The sequence below is a fragment of the Benincasa hispida genome, chromosome 11, assembly GCF_009727055.1.
Source record: "Benincasa hispida cultivar B227 chromosome 11, ASM972705v1, whole genome shotgun sequence".
NCBI lineage: Eukaryota > Viridiplantae > Streptophyta > Magnoliopsida > Cucurbitales > Cucurbitaceae > Benincasa > Benincasa hispida.
The window spans coordinates 36,132,384-36,148,257 of record NC_052359.1 but is presented as its reverse complement, the minus strand read 5'-3'; the positions used below and the strand labels follow the sequence as shown (position 1 = coordinate 36,148,257).

The window sequence follows — 15,874 nt, the reverse complement described above, 5'->3', positions numbered from 1 at the left end:
CGATAAACATGCTACTATATCCACACAAAAAAAAAAAAAAAATCGATAAATAATAATTTAATTATGTAGGTAGATGCTCAAATTACAATCAATCTTCTAATTGAATACTTTCCATTTAAGCATATACCATACATAAAGACTTCCCATTCATTTTTCCCCCTCTAAGCTAGACCTTTGTTAATATAAATGTCATTATCCAAAAGAAGTAAAAAAAAGGAAAAAAAGAATTTGTAGAGTACAGGTCATGTTCTCACCATTTTTTCTCATTATTAATTAGTTTATTAAGCAAACAACTCAAAGGACATTAAAAGTATCCATTTTGCATATTTAGTAGTTTAGTTTAATTACTTCTATGTATATATATATATATATATGTATGGGGTTCAACGTATTTATATATGAACAAATGTCTAGATGTCAATTTTTGAGTAAAATTCACGAGATAACACATTATAATTATCATCTTTAAAATCAATGAGTTTGATCCCTACTATTTTTTGTTACTAAACTAAAAAAACTAAAATCTTGATATATAAAATATATTGTAATCTATTGTCTCCAATATAAGACTGTTTCTAATGTAACATTCAAACTTACAACTTTAAATAAACTATTTTGATATTCTTGAAAAAATAAAAAATAAAATGATTTTTTTTTAAGTTAAAAAGTGTTTCATCATCCCTTCAAAAATGCGTTTGAATATTTCAATAATAAGGTTTAAGAACTATTATTATCTATTAATAATATTTTTTAAAAAACTACACAATTACTTAAAAAAATCCAAACATATGTAGAGAGAAATAATTTTAATGTTCTAATTTAATTTTTCATAAGGTTTTGATATCATACGATGAAAAAATATATTAAAATCGGTTAAATTATAGAAATATATGATTGAACTTTCAAAAATTTCATCAATATATTAAAGTTTTTTTTTTCTTTTGAGAAATCCTTTCTTAATAATCTTAAACTTTAAAACACCAAAATTATCCTTAACAACAGTACCTCGTTATTAAAATTCAACCTTATTTTTTAGTTTTAATTTCTAAGATCATGTTTGTAATTTTTTTTTTGTTTTTTTTTTAAAATTAAATCTATAAATACCACTTTCACCTCTAAACTTCTTTATCTGTTATCTATTTTTCATTCATGATTTAAAAAATCAAGTCAAATTTTAAAAAAAAAAAATTTATTTTTAGAATTTGACTAAAAATTTAATTATTATACTTTAAAAAAATTGTAATTATTATAAAAATGAAGAACAAATAGATCTAATTTTTAAAAACAAAAAACAAAAAACGTAATAGCTTTCAAATGAAGGATAAATTATACGGAGATTTGTGATATACATGCGTAGTCCATTAAAAAAAAGGAGCAATTAATTAATGTATTTGAAATGATCCTACGTGGACAGATCATCCCCATTATTCACGTGACACGTGGCAAAACAATAAATCACCACCTCCAACCTCTTAAATTTCAATTCCCACATAGTTAAAAACAAAAAATGCCGATCCACGCGCTTTAAAGAGCCGTTGGTGGAGGTTAGGTCGCAGGTTCGGTGCTAGGCTCGGTTTTGAGCTTCGAAAAAGCAGAAAGCAGTACAGAGTATTAAAGGCATAAGAATAACAGATAGAGAGAGAGAGAGAGAGAGAAAGAGGGCTGTACTCTCAGTATCTTTCTTTGTTCGTAGAGAGAGAAAGTGAAAAAGGAAATTGAAAGCAGAAAAAGGAAGAAGCAATGAAGAAGGAGAACTAATAACAAAGAAATATCAACAAACTCCATTACCCATTAACCCCATTTTTCATTACTTACCAACAACAACACCAACAGAGGAAGGAACACTCCATTAATATTCAAACATCTTGGTCATTTTTCTCTTGCAGATCTTTTTAGTTTCCACAAGTACCCCCCAATTCTGATGCGGTTTGGTGCAGTTGGGTCTTGATTTTAGGGGAGAATTTCTTTTCTGGTTTGAAGACGAAGGTGGAATCCATGGAAAGAACGCTGTCGTTTTCAGTGGCATCGGTCGTGGAGGATGTGCTTCAACAGCATGGGAATCGTCTTGGTAATGGTGGAGGAGGACTTGATTTGGAATCTAGAAGAGCTGAGGAAGCTGGTAATTCTGCTTTTTTTCTATTCTTCTTTTTTCCCAAATATTTGGAGTCTTGTGAATCTGATTAATTAGTTTGTCGATCAATTCACTGATGCAGATTTTGGATATACATTCTAACAACAAGAAAATTTTGAGTATCTTGATTACTGCCTTTAGAAATCGATGATAGGGATTTGTGATCCTCTGTTTTTTCATCTACTTGACCGTAATTGTGTTCTGTACTGAGATTTTTTTTTTCTTGATTGTTGAGTACGAGTTCCCTCTCAGGATACCCAATTGCTTCTGAATTTTTGGTGGAACTGTTATTTGGGACAATGTGGGCAATGGTTATTTGAAGGGTTAAACGTGATCTATTGAAGTTTTTTAAGCTTTGGGGTTTATTGGGTTTTTTAGTTGTTTCTTTCTCTGATACTTATTGAGATTTGTTCTTTCTTTAAACTAGCATCCAGAAGAAATGAAGCTGCCGGGTGGCTGAGAAAGATGATCGGGGTTGTTGCAGCTAAAGATTTGCCAGCTGAACCTTCAGAGGAAGAGTTTAGGCTTGGATTGAGAAGTGGGATTATTCTCTGCAATGTCCTCAATAAGATTCAACCAGGAGCGGTTTCTAAGGTGAGCCAAATTCACATTTGGGTTTGTTGTTTTTTTGGCACTGGTTGTATGAAAATCTTATTTATGTTTCTCTCTCAAAAACAATTGTTAGGTGGTTGAAAGCCCTTGTGATTCTGCCCTGATCCCTGATGGAGCTGCGCTCTCAGCATTTCAGTATTTTGAGAACGTGAGGAATTTTCTTGTAGCTATACAAGAAATGGGAGTTCCTACCTTTGAGGCATCTGATCTAGAGCAAGTATGTATGAAGAGAGAGAGAAAAAAGATGATGACTAAGTGGTAGAAAAGGGTTCTTTGATTGACAATTCTTCTTTTTATGATATTTCTTTTTCAGGGAGGGAAATCTGCCAGGGTTGTCAATACTGTTTTGGCTCTTAAATCTTATGGCGAGTGGAAACAGGGTGGAGGCTATGGAGTCTGGAAATTCGGTGGAAATGTAAAACCCACTGCTACTATGTCCACTACCAAGTCCTTTGTGAGGAAAAATTCAGAGCCATTCACAAATTCCTTGTCAAGAACCTCCTCTTTGAATGACAAATCTTTCAATTCTTCCAACATCGAATGGAATAAAACGGTTAGTAATGTGGACCTTTCAACCTTGCGTTCTTTACTTGTTTGTCTCAAGTTTATTTGTTGTAACCTTTTTTAAACTCTGCATTCTTTCTTGTCAATTATTCATTGTAGCAGAATAGTTCTCGCACCTCGCTCATTCGTGCACTTTTGACGGATAAAAGGCCTGAAGAAATCCCAATGGTGATGACTGAATATGTTCTTGCTTTTTGAGTAACTTTGTTTGAGTAGCTTTCTTCATAGAATGTCTTGATGTGCTTGGTGGTAGCCTTAGATCAAGATAAATGGATATTGTTAATGAATTAGAGGCTTTATTCCGAACATGATTCCTTACCTTCCCCCCCTCCCCCCAACAAATACTGGCTATCATCAATGGCAATTGTTCCTGCTGTTATAAGAGCATATGTAGTTGATTGTTCTATTTTGTATAAAATGGACGGTCCATAACTTTTTCTAAACTATGTTCCTCTATCTTCTTGTAGTTTGTGGAATCATTGCTAAGCAAGCTTGTGGATGAAGTTGAGAATCGCTTTTCCAGCCTTGAACTGGTATGTAGATTCAACAATCTTGTTTCATTTGTTGCTTCACATTTTGTTTATGGAACCTATTTTGCAAACAGACAAAAACAACTCCAAAAGATGTAGTTGCGGCTACTTCACAAAGCAACAAGTCGCTCTTGAAATCAGCTTTTGGTGCTAAAAGGGTCTGTTGTTGATCTTCTTTTACTCACACAGCCTACAATTGCGGTATTGCGGAATTGTATGAATTTACCCTTTTCACTATTTATATAGGCAGAGGATCTTAACTCCAAAGTGATGGAAAAGAATGAAATAATCCATCAAAGCAGTATATTTGAGGAGCAATCAAAGAGCTTGCTCCTGAAGCAGCAAGTGATTTTCGATCAGCAGCAAAAGGATGTTCAGGTATGTACCTGTTACATATTCTTACTAATTGTGTTTTATTTATTGATCATCATTTTCATACTAATTTTAAGTTACTATTGTAGGAACTAAAACATGAACTGCACGCTGCAAAAGCTGGAATGCAGTTTATGCAAGTAAAATTTAGTGAAGAGTTTCACAACCTCGGTAGGATTACAAGATATATTTTCCAATAGCAAACTTCACTGGGGAGTAACATAACATTTTGTCTCATTTCAAATTTCTGGCTTCGTTTTTTTATATAGGTATGCATGTACATAGTCTTGCTCATGCTGCATCTGGATATCATAAAGTTCTCGAGGAAAACCGTAAGCTATACAATCAAGTGCAGGATCTCAAGGGTAATCACTGATCATATATACATGAATTATATGTGCATTTTATGTGGAAGATTATAAATATTTTGATCATTGTGACCGACCAGGTAGCATAAGAGTTTACTGCCGAGTTAGACCCTTTTTGTCTGATCAATCAAATTATTTGAGTGTCGTGGATCACATAGAAGATGGAAATATAACAGTTAATGCCCCCTCAAAGCATGGGAAGGGACAGAGATCCTTCAGCTTCAACAAAGTATTTGGTCCCTCTGCTACACAAGGTTGATGAATTATTCAACTTTGTAGCTGTATAGAATTTTTAACACATATTTTGACAATTTGTTCTCATTCTATTGCAGTGGAGGTCTTTGCCGATATGCAGCCACTCATTCGATCTGTTCTTGATGGATATAATGTTTGTATTTTTGCATATGGGCAAACAGGATCAGGGAAAACTTTTACTATGGTAGGTATTTATTAAGCATTTATACTTTTCCTCGAAAAAGCAAGAGTATCTGAAATTCAGATCTGGGCTCATCTCTCTCATTGTCTACATGTCTAGTCTGGGCCAAAAGAGCTTACAGAGAAGAGTCAAGGAGTAAATTATAGAGCATTGGGAGATTTGTTCCTTATAGCAGATCAAAGAAAGGAGACCTATCGTTATGATGTTTCTGTTCAAATGATTGAGATTTATAATGAGCAAGTCCGGGATCTCCTTGTCACTGACGGAACTAATAAAAGATATCCTTCATAGTTGATCTTGTTTATACTTAGTTTGTCGTCATAAGTTGCTTTTTTGCATTCTATTGCATTCTGTTCATTGTATAGTTGACAAATTTATCAATTTGCTGCAAGTCATATGGAGATGCACATAAGTAATACTTCTGTTGTATCCATGCCTCAGCTTACAAAATTGATCGTTTGCAGTTCCAGAATCTAGATAAATAATAATGCTTTTATGGGGCTTTCAATCAAATGCTTTCCTTGACTAATTTTACATTAGAAATTCGAAATAGTTCTCAAAATGGACTTAGTGTACCAGATGCTAATCTTGTAAGTGTGTCGTCAACTTTGGATATCATTAATCTAATGAACCTTGGCCAAAGGAATCGTGCTGTAGGGGCAACAGCTCTAAATGACCGTAGTAGCCGTTCCCATAGGTAAATAACTCATATATCTTGTGGTATTGAGAAAATGTATATACGGCTTCACCAGGCACCAGGCTAACTTCAGTTTGAATCATTTTGTAGTTGTTTGACGGTTCACGTTCAAGGAAGAGATTTGACATCTGGAGCGATTCTCCGTGGCTGCATGCATCTTGTAGATTTGGCAGGAAGTGAGAGGGTTGACAAGTCTGAGGTGACTGGAGATAGGCTAAAAGAGGCACAACATATCAATAAGTCTCTTTCTGCTCTAGGTGATGTGATTGCTTCTCTTGCCCAAAAGAATCCCCATGTCCCTTACAGGAATAGCAAATTGACACAACTTCTTCAGGATTCACTTGGTAAGATGAAAGTATACATACTATAGCTATCAATCCACACTCTATCTCTCACAGATTGACTAACAATTTGAATTTATCGATAACTTTCTAGGTGGGCAAGCCAAGACATTGATGTTTGTTCACATTAGCCCAGAACCTGATGCTATTGGAGAGACATTAAGTACACTTAAATTTGCAGAGAGAGTTGCAACAGTCGAACTCGGTGCTGCTCGAGTGAACAAAGATACTTCAGATGTTAAAGAGCTCAAAGAACAGGTTTTGACATTTTGGTCTCATTTGATTAATCTCAAGCATGCTCATCCAAGCTTCTTCTATTAGTATACTCATCAAGTGAGAACTTCACTTAATGTCAGATTGCAAGTTTAAAGGCAGCACTTGCAAGGAAAGAGGGGGCACAACATACTCCACTTCCAGCTTCTGCGAACTCTGAGAAATTCAAGACAAAAGCTAGTGAGCTATCACCTTTCCGGCCTAAAAGTCAGGATGTAGATGTATTGGTTGAACATACAATTCGCCGTCAGCCTATGGGCGATGTAGGCAACATTGAGGTATTTTTTCCTCGAGGCATCTGTTCACAACGATTAATTTAGCTAGTTATGTTTCATTGGATTCTGCAATTCATGAACAAGAGTAAAACTATTCACATGATCTTTCTTCTTCAAAACTGTTTCTTTGCTAATGATTGGCAGGAGAACACTTGTAAATTTTTTCCATTTTATCTCAGTGGAAGTTTGTAGGAAAAAAACACAAAACAATAGGTTCTGCCAATGAGAACCACCTACTGCCAATGAACCACCTACTAGCCAAAACCTCTATGAAAATATATTTCAATGAAAATTTTCCTCAGTGTCGCTTGAAGAGAAATGAAGTATGGTAGTTCAGTGTTGGTGATTATGAATCCACACTTTGATGGATGATTTTTTACTGTTAACTATTTCAGAAGTCTTTTTCCCACGTAAATTTGTCCATTACTCTAACATGAGGTTTTACCTTGACATCAATGCTTCAGCTTCATAATAACTCTGCAATGAGACAGAAGAGGCAGAGCTTTGACATGGATGAGTTGTTGGCCAATTCACCTCCATGGCCACCCGTTAGTACTCCTTGCTTGAACTACAGGGAGGATGATAAAGACACGGCCTCAGGTGAGTGGGTTGACAAAGTAATGGTTAACAAGCAAGACATTAACCAAATCGAGAATCCATTGGGATGCTGGGAAGCAGAAAATGGTCACTTAAATGACGTATTCTATCAGAAATATCTTCAAAACTCCTCCAAACTGTATACAGAACAAGGATACAGTATGTTGACTGGAGCTAACCGATTCAACATGGTTGCCATTGATGATATCGACGATCTCGATGCTGGAACAAGCGACTCTTCTGAGCCAGATTTGCTTTGGCAATTTAACCAGTCTAAACTTACAAGTTTAGGCAGCGGAATCGGGTCGAAAACGAAGAAGCTGAACAATGGAAAGCCAGTAAAGAGCCCAGAATTAAGGTAATCACTATAATTACTAGCTATGCTTCTTCTCTCTATGCATAGTTTTAACTTCAAAGTTTATCTAATGAAATTATGGCTTCTTTTTTAATGAAATTCTGCAGCAAGAACTTCAGTTCTTCAACGGGACCTTCTCCTTCACAGAAGATATCAAATGGGGTTGCCCACCCACTGCACAGAAATGGGAGACAGCCTAATTCTGCTGATAACAAACGCAGAACTGGAAATAGAAAACAATAATTATTTTTCTTATTTTTTTATTCTTTAACAAAGTGAGGGAGTGTTGATTTCCTTTTTTTTTTTCTTTAATTTTTAATTGCTATGCTGAAACGAGAGAAAGGTGTTTTTATACATGTCTTTCCACTTTTTCCCCCTTTCTTAATTGTTGTAATTAATTATTGTAATGGTGAAAAGAAGCAATAATTTCTGTTGCTTTTGTATTTTGGTTTATGACAGAAACTGTGTTAACAGCTCCATAACCTTTCTGCTTTGCCTTATGAATTTAATATTTGTTTGTTTTCACATGTTTTTATGAATAACCATTGAAGTTAGAGATTAATCCACTATGCTAATGTAAAACCATTCTTCTACCACACATTGTCAAAATAAAAAAAAATAAAAATAAAAATGACTCGTCAGTATCTTATACATGTCAGTGTTTGCAGAAAAGGGAATTATAAAAAAAAAAAGTAATAATATAATAAATTGGTATAAAAAATAGACCATTCAAGACAAGTCGAAAAGAGACGGTTGAATCGAAATAATTTATTTTTTTTCAACACGAGGAAACTCTTCTAAAGATATAATTTATTCTATTTATTTATTTAAAAGGACGATACCCTAGAAACACATCGTTTAGTAATGACAACAAAACAAATTTCACTCTACTAATAACAAAATAATATATAATTTATTCTTTTTTCAACATGAGCAAACTCTTCTAAAGATCATGTTTGATTCTCTGTCCTAACTTATTAGTTAGTATTATATGTTTTATAAATTTGATCATCTTTACTCATGATTTGTTCCAAATCTAAGGGAGCATTTGTAGTAAAGAGTTGTTATTATAGTTGGTTATAATAGTCTATGTTTGGGATGTATATTATTTTAGTTTAGGTTACAATAGTATGTGTTTTATAAACTATTTTAGTTTGAGAATGAAATAGTAAATATTGTAACAAATAATAAAAAATGATGAATGTAAAATAGTAAAAACGTAAATACGGTAGCAAATGGGGATTTTCAAATAGTGTTTACTGTAGCTAATTGAGGTTTTGAAATAGTATTTCATATAGTAAGTGGTGATTATTACAATCTTAAGATATCTCTGCCCCAAATTGCCCCTAAATAATTTCAAATGAGGATTTTCAAATAGTGTTTACAGTAGCTAAATTGAGGTTTTGAAATAGTATTTCATATAGTAAGAGATGATTATTACAATCTTAAAGATAATCTCTATCCCAAACTGCCCCTAAATAACTATCCCAACAAATCATTGGAAAAATTATTAAATGTTTCTGCCACAATATGTAAAAGTTGGCCACATTATTCTAGTTATGTCAAACAATCTCTTTTGCAAAGCCTCCATATAAAACTTCAATTCAAGTAGTAATCTATTCGAGCATACCTTAATAGATAAGAATACATATTACCTTTTTAGTTGAATGTTCAAGATTTGTTTAACTAAAATAAATATGGTTAAATTGCAAGTTTAGTCTCAAACTTTTAATTTTGTGTTTGGTTTTCAAATTTTAAAAACGGTCTAATAAGTATGTAAACTTTTTTCTTTTAATTTTAATTATGTATTTAATAGGTCAATAATTTTTTTTTAAAAAAAATAATAAGTCTTAAAAGCTTATTAGAAAAAATTAAATTCACATATGTATCAAAAACAAAAATGAAAATTTAAAGCTCCATTCAACGTTACCTTTTCTTAAGGCTATTAAACATGTATCTATTAGATCAATTGATTTTTTTTTAAAAAAAAAAAACTATGTATCTATCTTATTAGACATTTTTAAAGTTTATGAATTTATTAAGTATAAATAGAATGTTCAAAAAGTTAATACTAAAATTAGCTTAAAGAGGGAAAAATGTTAAAATATCATGAGTTGTTCAATTTTAGTTTTTTATACTTTAAATTCTCTAATTTTAGTCTATATACTTTCATGAAATCTTAAATTTAGTCTAGTTTATTGTTTTTTTTTTTTTAAAAAAATATCTATTAAACATTTTTAGTATAAACCAAAATAGTATTAAATAAATAAAAAATAAAAAAAAGGTTTGAGTTGGTGTTTTGTTGGGCCGTCTTTAATTGGGCCTAAGAAAGAAAAGTCACATGTGAGGCAGGCGCAGCCATGAAAACCACTTCCACTTTTACTTTTGAATATGTATTTTGTTCGTCCAAATAAATCGCCGTATTCTCTTACAACACCTCCGACATTCTGACGTCACCTGCCATTTCTCCGGCGCCTTATCTCCGTCCGTTCCTCCGTTCGAGGATTCCTCCTTCCAAACCTCCATTCTTAGTCTTCTCTCCTACTTGCCGGATCACTCTCTCATTCTTCTTCCCCAAACTGATATTCGCTTTTAGCTCAAAACAATGGCGGCCGTGTATGTTTTGTCCCGGCGATCTTCCCGTTCCCACCTCTTTGGGATGGCGCGTTATGCTACTACGTCATTGAGATCTTACTCCACCTCTTTTCGCGAGGAAAGAGATACGTTTGGACCTATCAACGTTCCCTCCGATAGGTTCGTCTCTCTGGTTCATCTGGTTTTTGGATTTACTTGACCCATAATTGCTTTGTGTTCCTTTTTTCCCAAAGGAAATTATGATAAATGAAGCGAAATGAGTTTTTATGAACTGTTTTGTTGCATTTTAGATTATGGGGAGCTCAAACGCAGAGATCGTTGCAGAACTTTGAGATCGGAGGCGACCGTGAGCGAATGCCTGAACCTATAATTCGTGCCTTTGGCGTCCTTAAAAAGTGTGCTGCCAAGGTTCATTCGTTTTCAAATTAAGTATAATGTGATGTTTGATTCTTTGTGCTATTGTTGTGTTTTGCAACTGAGATAAATGTGGTATACGGTTTTGAAATGGTTTCTCTTGCTCATCGCGAGTATGTTTTTATAGGTAAACATGGAGTATGGTCTTGATCCAACCATTGGGAAAGCCATAATGCAAGCAGCCCAAGAAGTAGCTGAGGGAAAGTTGAATGATCATTTTCCGCTAGTTGTATGGCAAACTGGAAGTGGCACTCAGAGTAACATGAATGCGAATGAGGTTAGAACAACTCTGTTTTTATTTTGATTATGAAGTGTCGAGAACGATGGATTGCTTATAAAGGATCGTATTGCAATGCAAACATACGTACTTCGCATTTTTTATGATTTTGCATGAATCGTTCTCTAGTTTGCCATACAACTAGAGGTCAATAACGGTTGATTTTAAGATTCTGTAAGATGACAACAGTCCTTTCCTTCCTCCCTTTCCTTCGTTGTGTCAAATTCATGCATTCCTTGAGTATAATCTTTTGTAAAAAAAAAATCCTTCGACTGAATAACTATACATTGCGCTTCATTAATATTTGAAGTGTCTCATAAGTATGTTATGGTCAGATAATAGCCGAACATAGGGGATTCTGTTTAAGTAATCATTTTAGAATGTCTCTTAGGGTATATTTTGTTCGTTGGTAACTTGAATGGTAGATAATACAGACCTCTATTGTACAATTGATGATCATCTTACTTTTGTGGCAGGTCATTGCTAACAGAGCATCTGAGATCCTTGGTCATAAATGTGGTGAGAAGTTTGTTCACCCAAATGACCATGTTAACCGGTCCCAGTCTTCTAATGATACATTCCCAACTGTAAGCTTTAGCTTGCCCAAGTTATTTTGTCTATTGCTATTCTATAACTAACCAATTTTAGCAGTTTTCCATGCCCAAGCTTCTTTTTTGCATAGTAATTTTAATGGTCAAACTTATGCCTTCATTACTTTGATCATGAAACAACTACATTTATTTGTCTCAATTGACTAGTTCTTTTTCTCCTACTTCTGATGTCTACTGTTTTCTTTTCTCAGGTAATGCACATAGCAGCTGCAACAGAAATTAATTCCAGATTCATACCAAAATTGAAAATTTTACATTCATCACTAAACTCAAAGGTTTGATGTTTTGAGAGAGCTATGCTGCTGAAAATTTCAACTTTATTGTTTGCATCATCACATGCTCCAGATGATCTGAGCCCAATTTTTTTTACACAAAACACCATGTTAACCGGTCATGCTTGTTTGATTGCATGGACTAAGCTGTGTAAAAATGGGAAAACATTACAAGATCCACATTGTTTGGATCTGATTATACCATCCTAGGTGCAGCATATTTTAATTGAGTCGTGTGGTAGTAATGTATGTTTATTTACACTCCAGGCTCCTATTTTGCATTCTATTTTCCCTTCACACTTCCATAAGTTTGTAATTCCCTGTATTACTCTCTTATGATCTTAACAGTCCGTTGAATTCAAAGACATAGTAAAGATTGGACGCACTCACACTCAAGATGCGACACCTCTAACTCTTGGACAAGAGTTCAGTGGCTATACCACACAAGTATGCCTTCTTTCTCTTTGTGCTTGTGGAAGTTTAGTTATACTATGTCTAATGAAAAAAAGGAGGGTACATTGAATTGCATTTGGGTAATTTTCTGATTGGTGTGCACTTGGACTGCAGGTGAAGTATGGTATTGATAGAGTCTTGCTTACTCTACCTCGAATGTATCAGGTTGCAAGATGTGTGATTTTCCCAGGTATATTTTGTCTGTTCTTTGGTCTTTTTTTTTGTTTTGACACTTCAGAATTCCATGTGCAGCTCGCCCAAGGTGGAACTGCTGTTGGAACTGGATTGAACACAAAGAAGGGGTACATTTTTTAGTTAGTTTGAATAAGTAAACCAATCTAGTTTTTGGATATTGTGCTTGATGATCAGGTTGAATGTGTTTCTCATTTTGAGATTGGTGCTATCTATTGTTCAGATTTGATGTGAAAATAGCGGCAGCAGTAGCTGAAGAAACAAACTTGCCATTTGTGACAGCTGAAAACAAGTTTGAAGCCTTGGTTAGTCATTGCTTCATCCTATAGTCTTATTACACAATTTGGGGTAGCCATCCTTCACACGTGGAGCCAATTCTATATTCTAAAACTTTTGTTTCTTACTAGGCTGCACATGATGCCTTCGTTGAAACTAGTGGGGCTCTTAACACAGTTGCTACTTCTTTGATGAAGATTGCCAATGACATACGCCTGTTGGGAAGGTTCATATGTATTAGTTTTGTTAATCTTTCTCTTTGTTTTTTTTTTCCCCTCTTTCTAATATTTCCCCCTTCATTTCACGTGTACAGTGGTCCACGTTGTGGTCTTGGTGAACTTATTCTTCCCGAAAACGAGCCAGGCAGTAGTATCATGCCAGTTAATCTCTCTCTCTCTCTTTCTCTCTGTGTATCTGGTGGCCTGTGCATTCTGGGCTTTTGTAACCTAAACAATATTTTTCGTTTCAGGGGAAAGTTAACCCTACTCAATGCGAGGCTCTCACTATGGTCTGCGCTCAGGTAAGTACTATCTAACGTAGTTTATTATGGGGTTCTGTAAGAGGAATTAGTTAGTATAGGTTCAGTCAATGCATCATGCTTGTTTCCTTTTGTTCCCCAAATTTTTTTGGCTGATTTCCGTGAGCCTACGCATACTCAGAATCTAAGGGATTATTTCATGTATATTATTTTGTTATTCTAGAAAGATGATATGGCAATTCTTCTTGTTTATACAGGTGATGGGAAACCACGTGGCAATAACTGTTGGTGGGTCAAATGGTCACTTTGAACTTAATGTATTTAAGCCAATGATAGCTAATGCTCTTTTGCATGTAAGTTCTATCATTATCTCTTCACCGTGACTATGCCTAGAGATTATGTTCAAATAATGATATCAGAAATTAATTGTTCAAATAATAATTTTGGATTCATTGAATTTCATCTCCAATGCTGGCTCTTCATTGGCAGTCATTGAGATTATTAGGGGATGCTTCTGCTTCATTTGAGAAGAACTGTGTGAGGGGAATTCAAGCTAACAGGGAAAGAATTTCGAAATTGCTCCGTGAGGTTAGTTTTCTATTAATACTTGAAAAATACTTTATACTACACTGTTTGCATCGAAGATTTTGACTTGATGATTCTTGTGGTTATCTCTGCGCGTAAAATTTGTTGGCCCTGCAGTCTCTGATGCTTGTCACAGCATTAAATCCTGTAAGTGTTCATCAGCTAGAAAGCTCTCATTTTTCTTAAGCTTGGTACTTTATTTGATAATATATGTCCCTGGCTTATTGTCTCCAGAAAATTGGTTACGACAATGCTGCTGCAGTTGCAAAGAGAGCCCACAAGGAAGGGTCCACTTTGAAGGTATGAATTGTATTTACATTTTAGGTTAAATCAGATTTTTGTCTTTCAGTTTACATATTTTAGTCTGTCATGTCACTAATTTTAAATAGTTCATTTAATTTATAATCATGAGGGATTTATCTTAATATAAGGGACGTGTATATAATTAACGATTTAGAGGGGTTGAGTTTAAATTGTGGTAGCCCACCTATCTAAAATTTAATATCTTATGAGTTGCCTTTTATTTCTAGATGTAGTTGGGGCAAACTGTCTAATCAAGTATGCAACAAGAGCCCACACTCTCACATATATTGAAAAAAAAAAATTCATTTAACTTATACAATGAATAAGATGTCTACATGAACAAGTATTTGAAGTCAAATGTTCTATGTTAGGTGTCGAGTCTTAAGTGATTAAAGGAAAGATAAAAAGGATTGAGTTAGCATTTTGTTGTTAAATTTAGAAATAGGAACAAACCATTAGAAAGTTAAAAAGGACCGAAACTACAACATTTGATAAATGTTTGATTTAGTCCATGAATTTTGAGGTTTTTATTTGTTTGGTTCCTAAACTTTAGGTTATTTTACAGATGTACACAAAATTGAAAATTGAAAATTAAAAATTGAAAATATAGGATTTCATTAGACATAAAATTCAGCTTATATTGATAGAGAAGTTAATTTTTAAGGTCTCGTTTGGTAACCATTTGATTTTTTGTATTTGTTTTTTAAAATTAAGCATATTTTATCTACATTTCTTACAATGATTTGCATCTTTCTCAAGAACAATGGTTGAATTCTTAGCCAAATTCCAAAAACAAAAACAACTTTTTGAAAGCTACTTTTTTTAGTTCTCAAAATTTGGCTTGGTTTTTTAAACTATGGTGAAAAGTAGATAACAAAGGAAAAAATTTGGAGGTAGAAATAGTGTTCGTAGGCTTAATTTTAAAAAACAAAATAGTTACCAAACGAGGCCTAAAATTTTCGAATTTGTGAAGGACCTATTCGACACAAAATTGAAAGTTGAAGAACTTGTAAGATATTTCTGAATGTTCAAGAACCAAATTAACACAAACCTTAAACTCGAGAAGTAGATTTGTCGGACCAAATAGAATATAGGACAATACATAGAACAAGTGTTCAAACTTAAATCTTATAGCTTTATTGTTGATTTGGAGTGGTTTTGGTATATTATGATTATGCAGGAAGCTGCACTGAAGCTTGGAGTTCTAAGCGATGAAGATTTTGATAAATATGTGGTGCCTGAGAAAATGATTGGTCCATCTGATTGATAGAGCTAAAGCTTCCTTCTTCTGTGTTTGGATCATTGTTTCATCAAAATCATTTTTATAGGTACTCTCATTTTTCTCCAAAAAGGAAGAAGAAATCCATTTTTATGAGGATTGAACTGGATAATAAAAATGACCACAAAGAAGAGTCTCCTGAGGTCATTCCTCTTCTACTTTGAAAATATTGTCTAAAATTTTTCCTACGGGAACTAATTAATAATTTATTTTGGAGACATTTGTTCGTGTACGTCCCTTATTGGATCTCTTTGAAAATTGACCTTTTCACCCCCCCACTTGAAATGGAAGAATGTGGCATTCATCCAGGCGGCATTTGAGCCAACTCATTTATTGTCGTAGGGATTCAATGTCGACATTTTCTGGAGAAATATGTAATTACTGTGCACAAAGTTTGAAATTTATCATCCAGTTTTGATGAAAGGCTAACTAAGAAGGAATATTAGTATAGTTCATTTCATAATTAAATTTAATAATTTTTTGTGGTATCCCTCTGTTTATCAAAGAAAATTTTCTATTTGCATCATAATTCATAGCCAAGCACGGATGTAAATCATATTCAAATACCAAAATTATCTATTATATATG

The 15,874-nt window shown here is 33.9% G+C and overlaps 2 protein-coding genes across 3 annotated transcripts; both read left to right on the top strand.

Moving 5' to 3' along the window:
* Nucleotides 1-1,633: 1,633 nt before the first annotated feature.
* On the top strand, nt 1,634-8,028 carry LOC120091909 (kinesin-like protein KIN-14I). Of its 2 annotated transcripts, none has more exons than XM_039050072.1 (19): nt 1,634-2,119; nt 2,559-2,725; nt 2,817-2,960; nt 3,057-3,296; nt 3,407-3,475; nt 3,775-3,840; nt 3,912-3,995; nt 4,084-4,215; nt 4,299-4,380; nt 4,479-4,574; nt 4,658-4,831; nt 4,910-5,016; nt 5,113-5,291; nt 5,549-5,710; nt 5,801-6,054; nt 6,146-6,309; nt 6,408-6,602; nt 7,064-7,554; nt 7,659-8,028. In XM_039050072.1, exons 1-19 carry the CDS (start codon nt 1,996-1,998, stop codon nt 7,792-7,794), a joined length of 3,066 nt encoding a protein of 1,021 aa, XP_038906000.1. In that variant the 5' UTR covers nt 1,634-1,995; the 3' UTR covers nt 7,795-8,028. The 2 variants fall into 2 exon arrangements, with proteins under 2 accessions (XP_038906000.1, XP_038906001.1); XM_039050073.1 differs by having other exon boundaries at nt 1,635-2,119; nt 3,410-3,475.
* A 1,890-nt stretch (nt 8,029-9,918) lies between these two features.
* Nucleotides 9,919-15,518, top strand: LOC120089679 (fumarate hydratase 1, mitochondrial). Its single transcript, XM_039047039.1, has 17 exons — nt 9,919-10,305; nt 10,437-10,554; nt 10,688-10,837; nt 11,314-11,424; nt 11,640-11,723; nt 12,069-12,167; nt 12,288-12,338; nt 12,426-12,475; nt 12,589-12,670; nt 12,773-12,867; nt 12,955-13,021; nt 13,111-13,161; nt 13,377-13,472; nt 13,609-13,707; nt 13,822-13,851; nt 13,939-14,004; nt 15,188-15,518. Exons 1-17 carry the CDS (start codon nt 10,157-10,159, stop codon nt 15,272-15,274), a joined length of 1,485 nt encoding a protein of 494 aa, XP_038902967.1. The 5' UTR covers nt 9,919-10,156; the 3' UTR covers nt 15,275-15,518.
* The last annotated feature ends 356 nt before the right edge of the window (nt 15,519-15,874 follow it).